General features: G+C 37.7%; 1 protein-coding gene across 1 annotated transcript; it reads left to right on the forward strand.

The window, feature by feature from the left end:
- The first annotated feature begins 388 nt into the window (after positions 1–388).
- On the forward strand, positions 389–7,828 carry LOC130216638 (SLAM family member 5-like). The gene is made up of 4 exons (XM_056448526.1): positions 389–452; positions 583–885; positions 7,265–7,552; positions 7,647–7,828. Exons 1-4 carry the CDS (start codon positions 407–409, stop codon positions 7,826–7,828), a joined length of 819 nt encoding a protein of 272 aa, XP_056304501.1. The 5' UTR covers positions 389–406.
- The last annotated feature ends 10,817 nt before the right edge of the window (positions 7,829–18,645 follow it).

Raw genomic sequence — 18,645 nt, forward strand, 5'->3', positions numbered from 1 at the left:
CCCACGCGAACGCAGGAAGAACATGCAAACTCCACACAGAAATGTCAACTGACCCAGCCGAGGCTCAAACCAGCGACCTTCTTGCTGTGAGGCGATCGTGCTACCCACTGACTGCGTCACCGCCACGTCCTTTTTATATCTTACTGTTGTCATGTCGTTTATAAAGGAACACAAACTGGTACTGAAATATCACAATACAGAAACAGAGACATCACCCTTGCTAAATAAGACAAGGTGAGAAGACAAAGACGCTCTGACAGGGGGTGCTGCTCGGATGTATTTTCTTACACAGCACTTTCATATCCGTTTCATTCAGGACATATTTCTCTGCTACAGTTACCAATCTCTCACTTTGTACAGCTGAAATCTTCTGTTTTTATCTATTCTCATTCTCAAACTGAAGGAAATGATTCACCTGACTGTCTTCAGTTGGACACTATTGCATCTATTTGGTAAGTTATACATTTATACAGTGGTGTTGAAATCAGTGAGATTATTTTACAATGTCACCTTAATGTGCAAATTAGTTTATTTTATTATTTAAAAAAACAGTATCAATTTATCATTCTCTTTATTCTCCAGGTATGTTTGATGCTGTAACAGTGAAGCCAGTGATGGTTGGAGAATCAGTCACTCTAGAAATACAGAGAGACGGGGACATCGAGTGGAAGTTTGGATATCAGAAGACTCTCATAGCTCAGATCGGCAACAATAAAATCACATTGCATGAAGAAGTTCTCGATGGGAGTTTCAAAGGCAGACTGAAGCTGGATCAGACTGGATCTCTGACCATTAACAACATCAGAACAACAGACTCTGGAGATTATAACGTAATCGACACCAACACAGAAATGCCACTCAACACATTCAAGCTGACTGTCTATGGTGAGAACACCCTGTCTGATTTATATATTCACATTTAAATGCTGTTATGATTAGAATTAGACTGATGATGACTTTTTTTTGTAAATTGACAAATTTGTGTACATTTTGTTATGGAAACTTAAACTGTTATTTATGTTAGAAATAATATTATCATATAATGAAATATAAAATAGATCAGAAAATTGTATATATATATAAAAAACTCTTATTCACAGATCCACAGAAAGTCATTCAAATTGTTTTGTACATATATATTTGTATATATATTTGTATATATATATAAATATATATATATATATATATATATATATATATATATATATATATATATATATATATATATATATATATATAATATATATATATATATATATATATATATATATATATATATATATATATATATAGAAAAGGGGGCAAATCCTATAACAACTAAAAATACTGTGGACAACAGAAAAAAGCAAAACAAAAAGGGAAACAATGCGTGTTGCCGTGCGTTCATACTTCTGCGTGATGTTTATGTTGCTCTGCAATAACACTTCTTAAACACTAGCTGGCCTCTGTGTCAAGTTTCTTCGCTGGTGTTTTGTATTTTTCTGAACACTACCTTAATAAGTGGCTCAAACTTGCTAATTTTGAGGCTGGAATCGGCAGACATGCAACAACTTTAATCAAAAGGTAAACACAAAACAACAGTTTCCATCTGGAGCTCCTTCATGGGACTCCACACTTCCCACTCACCTCACTCTCACCTCATCATCACCACACTCATCAGCGCTACCAAGTCACACAGCTTGCGCTACGCATCGTTGCGACGTGTAGTTACATTTTTTGAGAAGTGCGCATCAGTGTCACGACGGCCACGTCGAAGGCTATGCGTCCATGCATAGGCTGCGCCGTAGCATACGTGTGTGGTTGACGCAGAAGTATAAATCAGCCTTAAGATTCACATAGTTATCGATTTTAAAGCTTTAACATTCCTTTGTGTGGTCACATACCCCTCGCCGTGGTCGTCGCCGACTCTGATTCAAACCTCTGAAAAAATGTAGCTACATATCGCAATGACACATAGCACGAACTCTATGATTGGTCAGTTTGGTAGCGCTGATGAGTGTGGGCGGAGGTGAGAGTCGTGCAAACACATTGGAGCGAGTGTTCACAAGTGTGGAGTCCCGTGAAGGAGCTCCAGATGGAAACTGTTGTTTTGTGTTTACCTTATTATTAAAGTTGTTGCACGTCCGCCGGCTCCTGCCTCTGATTGAGTGAGTTTGAGCCACTCGTACATTAAAGTAGCATTCAGAAAAAACACCATTGGAGAAACTCGACAGAGGAACATAAACACCTACTGCCAACCAGCATTTCGGAAGTGTTATTGCAGGGTAACATAAACAGCACACAGAAGTAAAAATGCACCACAACGCGCAAGCCATGTGCCGTGGGTCACGCCGATCACTCGACGCAGAAGTATAAACCAGGCCTAGGGCTGATTTATACTTACTTCTGTCAAGCATACGCGTATAATACAAATAATGTGCTAACTCATATGTGACGGCTACATACATTTTGTCACCACGCTACAGACTGCAGAGAGTGGTGTCTCCGAAGATGATTAAATTTGCTGTATTTTGCATGCCAGGCCAGTAGGTGGCAATGACACTTTGCAAAGAAACACACTAGGTGCGTCCCAAATCGCATACTTATTTACTATTTTACGCCATTTCATAGTATAAATAGTGTAAGTAGTGCGTTCACACTGAAAACTCTAAAAATAATAAGTGCGCTTTAATTACCCGGATGATGCCCTTAATCAACTGGTATAATGAAGTGTGGCATGATGGACACTTCACACATTCACTCAACACATTCAAGGAGAGTGATTATAGCGCCTACCGATGGAGAATGCGGTTATACTCATGGCAGGTATTATTTGGTAATTTATTTCACTAATTTGGCCACCGTCAAACATAATCAGGGAAACGATTTGAAGTTACGCTTAGTAAAAGAACCATTAGTGTTCCATTTGAGACAACACTACATGCTGTGCATAAGTGCATAGTGTATAGTGTGCCATTTGGGACGCAGCAGTCTGTTACAGTCTGTTAGTCCTCTATTGTCATTTTGGTTGTGGAGCACTCACAAATGCCCGCTCACAAAATTTTATACACATGGAAATGAACGTATTTGTGAAGTCTTTATTTTCTGTTTTTTTTTTTTTGTAAATATATCAAGACAAAATATGGTTCTCAAAAATGTGCAGTTTGGGAATGTTTACACCACAATGATTTCAACTAGTTTGTTAAATGTGTTTTGCCCATTCATTTTCACAACAACAAATTTTTGAGGGCCTGAAAACCCAACCATTAGTCTCAAGTGCCGAATGGTTCTCGTTCCAGTCAGTAGGCTACAGGAAGGTTTAATTTTATACTGTGGTGCTGATAATGGAACTCCAGAATGTAATGCAAATCTGCCAGTTGTTGCCTTGGTAACGCAAGTGTAATGTAAACTGTAATGTAGTTAATGAACAGATATTTATATTTTTAGGAAACGATTAGCCAGCTAAGGAGAAACTGGCAGCCAGCCAACAGAGTTGCAACCTTAGGCTATGTTTACACTGAATTTAAAAACAGCATTTTTGACTAAAAACTCTCCATATCTACTCTATCGATTTCAATTCTTTCTGTCATTCACACTAAAGCGACTGAAATGCTTTTGTTCATGTACTGTGTAGGCGCACAGACACAAGATGTTTTAATCTGCATCATATGTGTTTATTTACTTTCCGTCTCTTTGAAACATTGCGGCAAAATGTCACAACTGTGGTCTGCTTCTGCCACTGAAAAACAGCTCCCAGTAAACAGAGAGGGGTCTGGATGCAGAACTGGTGCAGTGCAATCTGAGCTGCATCCAATGCTTTTTAATACGCTCACCTTACCCCACCCCTAACCCTACCGGTCACAGTGACGTCACTCACTCCATTGAGTGCATTGTGTCTGACATTGCATCGCTGAGGGATGCAATCTCAGCTTGCATCCAGATACTATTGAGTAAACATGCCATGTCTTTTAAGAGAGGCAATATGGAGCAAACTGACATAAATCTTTAATAAAACTGTCAAAATAGACAGCATGCAAAACATCTTCTCCACCTGAATTGCTGAACTGTGTCACATATCGAAGGCACATATCTTCAACAGACAGTGGATGGAAGGCTAAAGAGGAGAGAAAAATATGCATTTTTAAACTAAAATATATTATTGTGAACATAGCCTTACTCACACACTCACTCCACCAGCACAGTTCAGCACAGACAGAGAATGGTTTGTAATCGTGCCATACTGTACCAGGTTCACATGGAAATACAACTGGAATCACACCTGACTGTTTTAAGAAGAGTTTGGCACAATAGAAAAGTGGCTATATTTGTCTCTGTGAAATCTACAAAAATATGATTGTTGTTTATGACATGTATAGTATAATAAAGGTTGAATCTATAGGCAATCCTCTGGCCTCGCATGCATAATACTTCTTTCAGCCATTTTTGTAAATCTGCATGAATGGGGATCATGTTGACAATGCTGTGTGTAATCTCTGTACAGAGAACCAAACGAATAATCTTCTAATCTTCAGTTTTTAAATAAATTGTTGACATGAAATAAAAAAATTAAAAAGTGTATTTTCCAGGCATGCAAAAAAATTTTTTTTATTGCTGAACAGTCATATTTAGGTTTCAAATTCACTGTCAAAATATTCAGTCTTGTCACTTCGTCAAGTTTCACCCAGCTTTCAAACTTGTCCCAGCTTTCAAATTCATCTAATCATACTATTCCCTTAAAATATATACTCCTTTTGTAAATAAAAATAGCAATCTTTTAAGCAGAAAAAAAACATTCCCCTTTAGAGGAAACTTCGACTTGTGTCTGAGACCCTTTGGGAGTGCGCTATAGCACCAGTTACTCTGAAGAGTAAGAAAATGGGCCAATGAATTCCTATGAGTTGGCAAAGCTACTCCACAGGTGCTGGTGATTAATCATTAGTAGAGTATATATAACCAGCACGTGCAGAGAGATCTTTAGACTTTTTGCTTCAGTGCCTCACAAGAGACTGAAGAGAGTATTCTACAAGACTGACTTCCAGAGTGAAAGCAACAGATCTGCAATCAGTGCGAATGACGAGCAAAACAGTGGCAATTGATCTCCCATCCCTTAGGTGTGCACCGTGGGACCATCACCCCACTGTGCTTTCCTGGCTCCCAAACTCACACTCCTCGCAACGGCCCCCTCCCTTGTATATTCGCCTGATGAAAGACCTTCCTTCTCAGGTATGGAGCACCCACTGGCACCCACGCCCAGATCTCTGGAATCTCCACGTGTGCTCCTTAGATGGAGCGCTGAAGACATAGGTGACACAATGGCTTTGGTGGTTAACACCATCACTCAGGCTAGAATGGAGTCTATTTGCTGAGTGGTGTGCTTCTCACCAAAAAACCCCCCAGACATGCTGGATTAACATCATGTTATCCTTCCTTCAGCATAACACATTACATTGCTGCCATCTTGTCTCACCATTATGCGGTTAATGGCAGCACGCTCTGGAGACATAACCTAATCATCTGGTTCCTCAGAAGCGCGAGTTAATTAAAATCATCCTTCCCCGCTCTCATGCCCTCTTGGGATCTCTCGGTAGTTCTAGCGTGTCTGCAAAGACATCCATTTAAGCCACTTGACTCAGTATCCTTGAAAATTCTGCTGGTCTTGTTGGCATCGATTAAGAGGGTTGGGGATCTGGAGGCATTTTCGATCAGCTAATCATGACTGGAGTTTTGGCTACATGCTCAAGCTTCCTATACCAATCACTTTAGAGTTCTATTGGTGAACCTGCAAGCGCTGCCCACGGAGGAGGCAGATCCAGCCCTTTCACTGCTGTGTCCAGTTCGCACTCTGTGATGTTATATGGACCGCACTCAGAACATAAGATCTTCTGAGCAGCTCTTTGTCTCTTATGGTGCTCGGCAAAAAGGAAGTGCTTTATCAAAACTGAGGTTGGCCCACTGAATAGTTGATTCCATCACCCTTGCTTATCAGCTATGTCCCCTTGGAGTAAGAGCGCACTTAACAAAGAGCACTCACGTGGCGCCTCTCTAGCAGACATTTGTAGAGCAATACCTAATACATTTGCAAGATTTTATAATCTTTGTGTGAAGCCAGTTTCCTCTTGATTACTGGGTAATGCCAGTCAATCGGGAGGAAACTGAGCTTGGTGTCCAAAAATGCTTGCTGTGTTTTTTCCCTGAACGAGTTCCCCGTCTAACGTACCTTAAAGAGTTTCTCCGAGGCCCCCAGCACCCGGTTCAGTGGAGGAGCTAGGTGCCTGGCCTAGTACGATGTCTAGTATGCCCACTTGGTATAACTAGGTGCTGGGGATCGGTGCGAGTTATCTTCCCTACCTGTTAACCATTTTATCATATGCAGCACTCCCCCTGCTTAGGGCTAGCCCTTATGATTGTATTGTCACCATTTCTCCCCCTTTGGGTAGCAGGTGGCCTCTGTAGTGTCCTTCCCCCTTGGGACTGGCATGCTTTCCCAACATACTGTCATATTTCTAATATCCCTAATCTACAAATAGCTAGGTACAGAGATAATATAGGACCCCGAAATTCTAAATTATTCCCATATTCCAGTAATTAAAGAGCCTGGGAATGTTGAAAGGTTGTTTGTGATTAAAGTTCCGTCTGGAAGGGAACGTCCTGGTTACAATTGTAACCCATGTTCCCCGAAGAGTGGTACAGAATTGTGTGTCTCCTTTGCTAAAGCAGCTGGGTCTCCAGCTGGTTTGGCTCTTAAGCGGCTAAAGCAGGGGTCACCAATCTCGGTCCTGAAGGGCCGGTGTCCCTGCAGGGTTTAGCTCCAACTTGCCTCAACAAACCTGGCTGGGTGTTTCAAGAATACCTAGTAAGACCTCGATTAGCTTGTTCAGGTGTGTTTGATTTGGGTTGGAGCTAAAATCTGCAGCACACCGGCCCTCCAGGAACAAGTTTGGTGACCCCTGGGCTAAAGTCAAAAGGTCTCTCTGCATGCACTGGTTATATACTCTAACAATGATTAGTCACCAGCACCTGCTGAGCTGAGCTCTGCCAAATCATAATCATTCATTGGCCTGTTTTCTTACTCTTCACAGTGATTGGTCGTCTATCATACTCTTAAAGTGTCTCAGACACACATGTCCATTCCTTTCTTTGGGGACCGTCAGTTATGTTCATAACCAGAAAATTTTACACATGCTTCCTGTTTTCTGTGGTCACTGTAGCTTCTGTTGCCAAATCTTATTGTAGTTTATCAGGCAATTCTTTATTTATATTTAATATATTCTTTAATGTTTTCTAGCTCCTCTTCCAATTCCTGTCATTTCCAGTTACAATATCTGCCCAACTACTTCTTCAGAGTCCAGATGTGTGTTGCTGTGTTCAGTGAATGTGAGTGCTGTGAGTCTCTCCTGGTACAAAGGAAACAGTTTATTGTTCAACATCAGTGTGTCTGATCTCAGCATCAGTCTCTCTCTACCTCTGGAAGTGGAAAATCAGGATAAACACACCTACAGCTGTGTGGTCAACAACCCCATCAGAAACCACACCACACATCTGGACATCAACACACTCTGTAGCACAGGCTCAGGTATGGCAGATACAATACTAGCAATTATTAGTTAATTCCACATAAAACGCAAATATTTAAACTGCTAACAGTTTAACATTTTATCCCTCATAAGATGGCCTCTTTCAAAAAGCTGTGATCCTATTGGCTCTCTCTGCTGTTGTGGGCGTGGCCATGGTGGCTGTACTGGTTTTTGAGTTCAGATCCAGAAGTCGTAGAAAGAAGAAGAGTGTGCGAGAAGAAGCAGAAAACATCACCTATTCAACTATAGATGTTCTTGAACGATCCCAGCCATAGGGGTAAATATCATTGACAGATTGAATCCACCTTAGTTTGCTACAAAAGATTGGGCAATTTTTGATTGATTATCCGATTCTACTTGACTAATGAGTAACCAAGAAACATTGCTGAAATGCAGTTAACAATAAAACTATTTGTTCAACCTATCAGCTGATTTCACATACATATTTAACAAATATCATTTTTTTAGGGCTTCACGGGTGTAGCTGGACCAAAACAAAAAAGAAATTTGATAACTTTTGAACTGTTCACGAGTTCACACTTGCAATAGTTTCAGAATAAAGCGTATTTGGCGTGCTGTCCGGGGACAGGGCTCTGAGCTCGGGGAAGACACCCAAACTCGAGTTATTCCTCTTATTAGGAAACAGAGAGGAATTGGGATTCAAGCGAAGTATCTAGCCCGGCCCCAGAACGCTCCCCCCGGGATTGTAATGCTTAAGAGGTGAGGTGACGGGGTGGTGGAGGGATGCTAAAGTCGTAAGATGCTGCAGGTAAGAGAGCTTTGGTATATATAGGGGTTTGGTCAAGAACTGATTGGATAATAGAATAATTGTCAATGACGTATTTCATACTGAAACTTCTGCGCGTGCTCCTCCCGAAATTTGTTTATAAAACATCACTTAGTTACAGACTGAATAAGTAATTTTTTCTGTAATATCTGTAAATCAAGAAAAAATGGCTATCTCAATATTTTTTTTATGTTATTTAGAAATTTAGTAGAAAGAGTCCTAGCCCTTTTGTCCAATTAAAACCAAACTACTGCAGGAATATTTCCTGGAAATGAAAATATAGTAACTATGTACTCCCCCTCACTGCAAAAAAAAAAAAAAAACACAAGAGCACGCAACTGAAAACCAGCAACCAGCTTCAGCACATTTTTTAGTTTACTCAACTTAAATAGAGTCAAGTGCAGTGCTTGGGTTGAACTTGAGTAAACTCAAAAATGTGCTGGTTGCTAGTTTTAAGTTGCGTGCTCTTGTGTTTTCAAACTTTGTTATTTTTGTTTTATTGCTGAACACAAAAGAAGTTGTTTAAAAAACAAATGTTAGAGACCTGTAACCATTGACTTCCATAGTAAAAGAAACAAATACTATGAGTTAGGTTTTTGAAAGAGGTTTGGGAAGAAGAACACTCTCTCCATCTTCAATACCCGGCTGAGGGGCCCTTGAGAAAGGCACCTACACCCCTGGGTAGCCATACTTGACAATAGTCACTTCACTTTACTTCAGAGTAAAAAACAAACATGACCTCCATAATTAAGTTCATTCCAATCTTCAGTGCTCAAAACTGATGCTGTCCAACTGATGGGCACTTCAGGCACCCATGATCCTTTGCACAGGAAAGTGGTTTGGTGTCACAGAATATCAACTACTGTTGCATTCACAAATTTATAAATAAAAATAATGATATATAAATTACATACATAAATATATACATACATACAAACATAAATAAACAAAGAATGAAGCACAGTGTGCACAATGTACCTATTATATTGTGTGTGTTCTGTGGGTGCCAACTAGAGAACGTGCAATGGTGCAATGATCGTCCCATTGTGATGACTGGAAGTGCATTCCAAAAACATTTTTTTTTGTCTCCTACACCCTTCATTTCTTTGAAGCTGTCACTTAAGAGCATAAACCCTTAAGGGGGTCACACACTGGACCCGCTGTGACACACCATGCTTTTTAGAACTGTAAACACAGTTTTCTCTGAGTGTATCTGTTCACATTGCTTAGTAACGTATAGACCAGGGGCACCAACCCTATACCTGGAGATCTACCCTGCTACAGATTTCAGTTTCAACCCTGGCCAAACACACCTAGATCTCGAGGAACAGGGCTGGTGACACCTGGTGTAGACAAACATGTAAAGACAGAACACACCATAGTGTGCGATCCGCTTTTTAATGGATTAGGGCATATGGGATGAGGCCTTCCGAGTAAAATGAAGAGTATATTTCTGCAACACTTTGTCTTATTCAGACAAAAATGGGCATTTGTAATGAGAACTATGACCTGAGGTTACCTGCATTATTTCTGCATAGTGCCACATAGTGTTCAGGTGGACATCAGGCTGTATTTCCTCAAAGTATTATCATATTCAAATTTGTAGTTTATAAAGATAAGACAACCATGACCCACCATTACCTGTGCTGTTTTGGCACAGTGCCACCTAGTGATCAGGTGGACATGAGGCTGTATCTCCTCAATGCTTTAATGTATCAGAGTCAAACTTAGGTGTTTATGATGGACATGTGTTGTCATTAACCTACCCTTCTTGTAATTTAAAGAGGTGGTCCACTTCGATGATATAGTTTGAACTTTAGTTGATGTGTAATGTAGCTGTGTGAATAGAAACAACATATCTGAATGTAAAATTGGTCAAAGTTCAATGCAAAGGGGGAGGTTGGCTTTTTCAGAGTTAGCTTAGCAAAGCCTACAGCGAATAAAGTTTGTGGACTACAAAAAAATACATCCAGTATTGCTAGTGAAATCACAAATACTTCAGGTTATGCACATACACTCTGCGCAGTGAAGGAGCGTGGCAAGAGGCGCTGTAATGTTAATGCAGAGAAAGCTAAAATGCCATCCAAACGCTTCTATTTCCACAGAGCTTTTTCTGTTTCTGTATTTGGGCTTCCAAAGGACATGACACAAAGAAAGAAGTGTTTACAGTTTAATATTAATTATGTTCCAGAATATATATATATATATATATATATATATATATATATATATATATATATATATATATATATATATATATATATATATATATATATAGCTAGCATTTGACAAAGGAGAACTTTCAGAATCTCTCCCAGTTCAGTGCTGGATTCGGCTAAACTCCTCAAAGAAGGAGTTGCTCCAACCATAATAGACGAAGCTGAGAATTGTGAGCCACAGCCTGTAAGTATTTTTATTTGTTAAAATGTAACTGTTACATACACAGTGTCTAGCGTTAACGGTATGTTGTAGCGAAGCAGTAAACAAGAATGTAAACAAAGGGAAATGCTGTTTGGCACTGCTAACAATTTAGCTACAAATTCCTATTTATGAGTCAAACCTCTGTAAACACACACAAGCTTTAGCAGCGCTGCAGTGTCTCTCTGTGCAGACACTTTTCCTGCATTCTACATCTCAAATAATGAACTCGCAAAATATATGAGAGCGTTTCATATTACATACACATACGGAATATATGTGAAAGACACTTATCAGATTTTATTTTAGAGAGGAGGCGTGAGGTTCAGCTGTGTCCTCTGTGTCATTTTCTGTTTAATTGAGGCTCAAACTGGCACGGCTAACAGCTACTCTGACTCACAGTATTTACACAGTGCAAAAGCGCGTGCTTAAAGGGTCATGATGGTTTTCCTGGTGACTTGGAGCTGATCCGCGAATCACAGCACATTATGTTAGTGTGCTTAAAGGGTCATGACGCTTTTCCTGGTGACTTGGAGCTGATCCGCGAATCACAGCACATTATGTTAGCTGACCAATCAGAGCCTCTCGAGGGCGGGCCTTTCAGAGGAACTAGGAAATATGACAGTCTTTTTCATGTTAGCTGAGTAGCTGTATATAATCAAAGTAATATATATGAAAAAATAACATGATTTTCTACAAGTGAAGCATGAGCACACATTGCTTTGCATCGTATAAACACAACCAAGCCTTCAAACTACGCTCTGAACCACCCCTTTAAAAAAAGAAACTTTTTGCTTATAAACCCCAAACTGTCTTTTAATACTCAAAGTAATTGCTGTTTGCAGGTATATTTCTTAAAGCATTTGTTTTATACAACCATTAACATTCCGCTTTATTATACAAATGTGTCATGTAGTTAATATTTTTGTGTTTTAGATTTGGTTTTCCTTTGTTTGCTTTCTTAGTGTCACATTTCTATATGTGTAATGATTTTATTGTAAACAGATTATTAAATGTCTGTCAAACTGTCCCTTTTTTGAATAATTTTTGGTAACACTTTACAATAATAGTACATTAATAATAATGTGTTAATATGCAAACTAAACAATATTATGGACTAATGATGAGTTAATGTATGCGCTAATCATGAACTAACTTTAACTACAACATGAGTCACATGATTTCATATGTGAATAACGGCTACCTTAATTACTTGTTAGTGCATGATTGTTTGTTAATTAATGTATTAATTACCAGATTAGTTTATGCTTAATTTAAACATCATGAACTCGTGAGCTCTTAATATATAATTATGTTGTTAATTATTGTATTAATTAACATTTAAGTTTAAGCTAAATGTAACCAATATACGAGTTTATGTTGGTTACATTTAGCTTAAACTTAAATGTTAATTAATACAATAATTAACAACATGTACTAACAAGTAATTAAGTAGTCGTTATACCCACATGAACTCTTGTGACTCACGTTGTAGTTACTGTTAGTTCATGATTACCACACACCTTAATTAATCTTTAATTCATAATAAAGTAATGTTTAGTGTACGTATTAATTTATTCATGTACTGTTATTATAAAGTGTAACCTCTTTTTTTTTTATCTCACACAAGCCGAATAGTATTAAGTCAATTAAGGGCATTATGTAACTTACTGAATGTTAACAATATACTATTACTAATAAATAATTAAAGTACAGCTCTCTCTTGCTGTGAAGTTGACATGCAAAATAACTTTGTAATTTAAGGCATTGCATTTTGTTTTGTGTTACTGTATGCCTTATTTACATTATTAAATAAACTTGCTTTCATATAAATTTAATTCTTGTGCCTCATTCTTCGGATTCAGCTTTGTTTAGCTCTGTTTAGTCTTTTAGACTTATAATCAAGAAACCTGTTTAAAGCTGTCATATCTTAATAGATGTGAGTGTGTTTGTCAAAACAGCATTCTGGGAAGCTGCTGACCGCTAGATCATAAAAGCATCGAGGGTAAAATGAGTTAAAAGGAGAACTGAGCACAGTCACAGAAAATAAATGTGTGAACAAGTCAAATTGTGTTCTATGCTAAACTTATTCTGATCTGCATTTTGCTGGACTATCTTTATGCATATTTAAGTTCAGCAATGATGCCAAGTGCTTTATTTATTATACATCAAATGCTGACACTAAATGTTGCAGAAATGGTGATATTAATTGATGTTTTAACATATATTGCAATCTAAAAACTGCCAATGTTGGGTCAAATATGGATGCACCCAACCATTGAGTTAAAAAGTGCAATTTAATTTAAACTGAAAGAATTAACCAAATGTTGGGGTTGTCCATATTTGACCCAATGTTGGTTTACAAGGACCCAGCTTTATTTTTAGATTGTAGTTTACTAATAGAAAATCTTTGCTGAAGTCTCTGCTGGTGAAACAACTACTGATGCCCAGTTAATGTGTAAAAACAGAAATACAAATTATTAAAGCGCACAAGCAAACACTTCATGTAGTTTATATTTTAGCAAACTTTATAAAAAATTATAATTCAGCCAGTAATTAAAGTGATAGTTCACCCAAAATCTTCATTTACTCATCCTCTATTTGTCACAAACCTTTATGTGTTTCCTTTTTCTGTTGATCACAAGAGGTTATTTTGAACTGAGTCTGTAATGTCTGTAACCATTGACTTCCATAGTATGTTTTTCTTACCATGGAAGTCAGTGTTTACAGGTTTCTAACATTTTCCCGAATCTCTTCTTTTGTGTTCAACAGAAAAAAGGAAACACATAAAGCTTCGGAAGAGTAAATAGTCAGTGAATTTTCATTTTTGTGTGAACTATCCCTTTAATAGCTGGCAATGCAACGTAACAGTGGATCAAAACGTTGAGATAGAGGAAGCTGATCACAACTGGAAAAACAGATGTCTCTGTGGCCCTCTGCTGGATGTACGCAGTCAAAACACTTTGGTTCTCAAACTGACAAAACCGGCCATTAAATATGCACATTTCCCCGAAAAAAACTGCACTTCAGCTGGCATAATTATTACATTTACATCAACATTTATAAATATTATTTATAAATGTAAGTCATATGACTTGCCCTAGTTGCCACATTTTCATCTTTCGTCTCATACTGCAACTTGCAAAAATTAAAACCCCCAAAACTCCAAACAAATCTGAACATTTGTTTAGCGAGCACGGTGGACGTGTCTAATCTGATTTAAAATTCACTAGTCTCATTTTGAATGTTCACTCCATCAGGATCATCTCCACCCATCAGTGGGGTTTTCACATTTTTACTTGTGGAATCAAAAAAGCAATAAAAAAAATTAACCAATATTTTTTACAGATGCATAAACATACAGTACACATAAAAAAATGACGTTTGCTTATTTAAATGAGCTGAAACAACACAATTCTTGAGTTTTTTAGAGGGACAACTTAATTCTTTTATGTTTAATCCACTTTGATTGAGTGGAACCCAGCATTTCTTTACAGTGTATGGATGATATTGCAATAAGTCATTTACGTTTTTACGAAATTGACGAATTAAATGACGTTTTTAGACCACAGGCCTCTATAAACAGTGTCAAATGGTTATTTTGTTGCTCATCATCCGTGACCGTGATAGGCCAATCACATCTGATGCCACTTTAACCCACTGACAAAAGAAAAAAAAGACGAGAAAAACGACATAATTCTATAGTCATTTACAGAACCATTCTACCGAAAAACATTGAGGGACAATAACATGTGCAATAACATTAGAGCATTCAAAGAGGCAGATGCATCCCATATGAAAAAAAAACTAGTAAATACACTCAAAAAAGCAATTTTTTTGCTTGTTGAAATTAACGTTACTTATTTAAAATGAGCTGAAACAACACAATTCTTGAGATTTCATTGGGACAACGTAATTTTTCATGTTCTATCAACATAAATCTGTTAAAAGTGTTAAGTTAACTTAATTGATTTGTGTTGGACCAACATGAATCAATTGTCTGGAACCCTGCATCTTTTACAGTGTACTAGTGTTTTAGAATCATACAACAGTAAAGTGTATTATCCTAGTTATATTAATTAATTTATTTATTTTCGCTTAATTAGTCTCTTATTTAGCAGGGGTCACCACAGTGGAATCAACCACCAACTATTCCGGCATATGTTATATGCAGCAGTTGTCCTTCCAGCCGCAACCCTGTACTGGGAAACACCCATACACACTCACATTCACACACGCACTCCTCAATAAGGCCAATTTAGCTTATTCAATTCACCTGTAGCTCATGTCTTTGGACTGTGGGGGAAACCAGAGCACTCGGAGGAAACCCACCCAAACACAGGGAGAACATACAAACTCCACAAAGAAATGCCAACTGACCCAGCCGAGGTTTGAACCAGTGACCTTCTTGCTGTGATGCGACAATGCTAACTACTGAGCCACCTTGCCACCACTGGTTATTTTATCATTAAGTTTATTATAGAGTTATTTATTATAAAGTTTTTTTCTTTTTGAAAATGAATCAGAACAAAAATCACATGCCTGTTTTTGTTTTCAGTAACTTACATAATTATTTCTGTACTTAATCTGGACTTTACTAGAACTATGTTAAGCTGCTTTGACACAATCTACATTGTAAAAAGCGCAATAAATAAATAAACATGAATTGAATTGATTTTCAGATTAATCTGATTGCTTAAGGTAATGTGACACTGTTTCTCTTATTCTCCCCCCAGATTTGTCTGAAACGGAGATTGATGAAGCTAAATCCATTTCAGCGATTGAAGGGGATTCTATTACTTTACACACGGGTCTTACTGAAATACACAATGATGACAAAGATCTCAAAACTTAGGGCTTCTGGTAGTACCTAGAATAGCAAAGTCGAGTAAAGGAGGTCGAGCCTTCTCATTTATAGCTCCTAAACTCTGGAATAGCCTTCCTGATAACGTCCGAGGCTCAGACACACTCTCCCAATTCAAAACAAGATTAAAGACCTATCTGTTCAGTAAAGCATACACTTAGTGCACCACTTAGGGGGCTTCCACACAAGTTATGCATCTTGTTTATATACACTATGAACAGCAGCTACACTAATTATTTTCTTTATTCTCCTTTTCCACCTGGGGATACTCTTCCCGAGGCCCTCAGGCTATGCAGAGTCACTGATTCGATCCAAGACCAACGACGAGATGATCCCAGGGTTTCCATATCCTGGACCAGGCCGTATCCTGAGCAGCTACTGTGGTGGTCATGGAGGAGTGGAGAACATGAGACTGATTCCTGTGACGCTCCAGAGACAGACAAGTCTTCGCTGAGGCCAGCTTCCAGCCTCCGCCACTGAGACTGCAGCTCTGCACAAGACGTTTGGCCAGCGGAGAAATTAAAATGATCGTGCCCAACTGAGTCTGGTTTCTCTCAAGTTTTTTTTTCTTCAATTTCGCCATTTAGTGAAGTTTTTTTTCCCTCTCCGCTGTCTCCACTAGCTTGCATGGTTCGGGATTTATAGAGCTGCGCATCGTTGGATTTGCTCTTCAGTATTTGGACTCTCAGTAGTGATTATTAAACCACACTGAACTGAGCTAAACTGAACTGAACTTAAACACTACAAACTACACTGTTCCAATTTATTATGACCCTTTATGTGAAGCTGCTATGACACATTCTACATTGTATAAGTGCTATACAAATAAAGGTGAATTGAATTGAATTGACACCATACTGTGGATGTTTGGACCTAAAGAATCTTTCATCTCTCACATAACAAGAAAGGCAGATTTTACCTCAGAGTTTGTCACAGATGATGTTGAAATTAGTGGCAGGTTAGAAGTGAAACTAAACACTAGATTTTAATGAATTAACATTGTGCTTGTTTTCCAGAGAAGTCGACGTCAGTATCAGTGATGGAAGTATACATTACAGGCAACCCATACATGCGGTTTAGTCTCAGAATAGCCTGAAGCTTTACCTCTGAAACTTGGAGAGTTTTTAATATGCGAAAATTACGAGTAAAAACAGCTAAAAGCCAGGTATACTTAGAATACGTAATTATACTTATAAGTTTATGACAAAATGAACAAGTAGGCAACATATACTGAGACTTTTCTGTCAGTAAATATGTTTTCCATCAAATATACCAGTGCAACGTTAATTATTTTTCTGAGAAGTGCCTAAAGTAAATTACCAGTAAGTACTTACAAGTAGACTGAAAGTGTACTTTCCTATTTTTAAGTTTAACTGAAGTACATTAAAAACATACATAACTAATGAACTTTTTTAAAGGGCAGCAGCATGGTAAACATGGTAAAAGTTTCAAATTGATACCGTTTTATCATATTGTTAGCATAATTTTCAAAAACATGCTACACATACAGTATTCTAGCAATGCAGTAAAACATGATAGCGTACTTCTAAAATGTGCTGTTAACATGATGGTATATTTAACACATACATATGTTAAAATGTGCTGGTACCATCCCAAAACAAGCTAGCTACATGCTAAAACACACTCTTTTTAAAATCAAGCTTGATCTAATGAGCAAGCATGTTCTCTGTTTCTATGTACAACTGTGACAGTTGAAGTTAAAGAGGAGGAAGGAAGAACTCTCTGTCTAATGACTGGAATGAAACTGCAGAATGATGATGAGATAAAGTGGTGTTTAACACACTGCCTGTATACCTCGGTTTGCCCCTGTGTTGAATAAACCTGCATGTGGATCCTCACCTCTGTTGTCAGTGTCACATCCCCTGGTTACAATTGTTAACTTCACTCTTCTAATACCTAAAGGCGTTTCTCCCATTTCAACCTGCATGGATGTGAAGTTCTGAATGACCCACTACAGATTCTCAGGGCCTGCGCCTGCAATATCTAGTGACCATCACCAATATGAGAGGAGCAATTCAAAAACGTAATTGCTTGAGAAATAAATGATCATTTTAACCAATTTCTTAAACATCTACACACACGATGTCATCAACCTGATGGTAACAATTCAAAGGTATTTTTTAAATCTACATATTTCATAAATGTTCATTATATGACATTGTTAAATACAGTTGAAATTAGAATCATTAGACCCCCTGAATTATTAGACCCCCTGTTTATTTTTTTCCCAATTTCTGCTTAACAGAGAGATTTTTTCCGCACATTTCTAAACATAATAGTTTTAATAACTCATTTCTAATAACTGATTTATTTTATCTTTGCCATGATGACAGTAAATAATATTTGACTAGATATTATTCAAGACACTTCTATACAGCTTTAAGTGACATTTAAAGGCTTAACTAGGGTAATTAACTAGTCAGGTTATGGTAATTAGGCAAGTTATTGTATAATGATGGTTTGTTCTGTAGACTATCGAGAAAAAATATAGCTTAAAGGGGCTAATAATTCTGACCTTAAAATGTTTTTTAAAAAAACTAAAAAACTGCTTTTGTAGCCGAAATAAATCAAATAAGAGTTTCTCCAGAAGAAAAAATATTATCAGACATACTGTGGAAATTTCCTTGCTCTGTTAAACATCATTTGGGAAATATTAAAAACAGAAAATTAAATATCAAAGGGGGGCTAATAATTCTGACTTCAACTGTATGTGAACTTGATTTGCATATATTGCCATATATCAGATCTCAATAGGATCTGCTGGATATGTCTATCAGTCTGGTCTAGAAGATCTTGTTAATTTTTTTGTTCACACAGACCTGTCATAATTCATTTATCCCAATTCTGCTCTGAAGCGGTTGGTGAACTGCAAAAGGACAATTTTGTTTTCATCAGACAGAAAGTCCTAAACTCATTGCAGGAGCAACAACTGATAACAGAATATAAAAAAAATGAAATGATCCTGTATGTGAAAACTTTAATATAATAATTTATAAAAGCTT

The sequence above is a fragment of the Danio aesculapii genome, chromosome 22, assembly GCF_903798145.1.
Source record: "Danio aesculapii chromosome 22, fDanAes4.1, whole genome shotgun sequence".
NCBI classification, from domain to species: domain Eukaryota; kingdom Metazoa; phylum Chordata; class Actinopteri; order Cypriniformes; family Danionidae; genus Danio; species Danio aesculapii.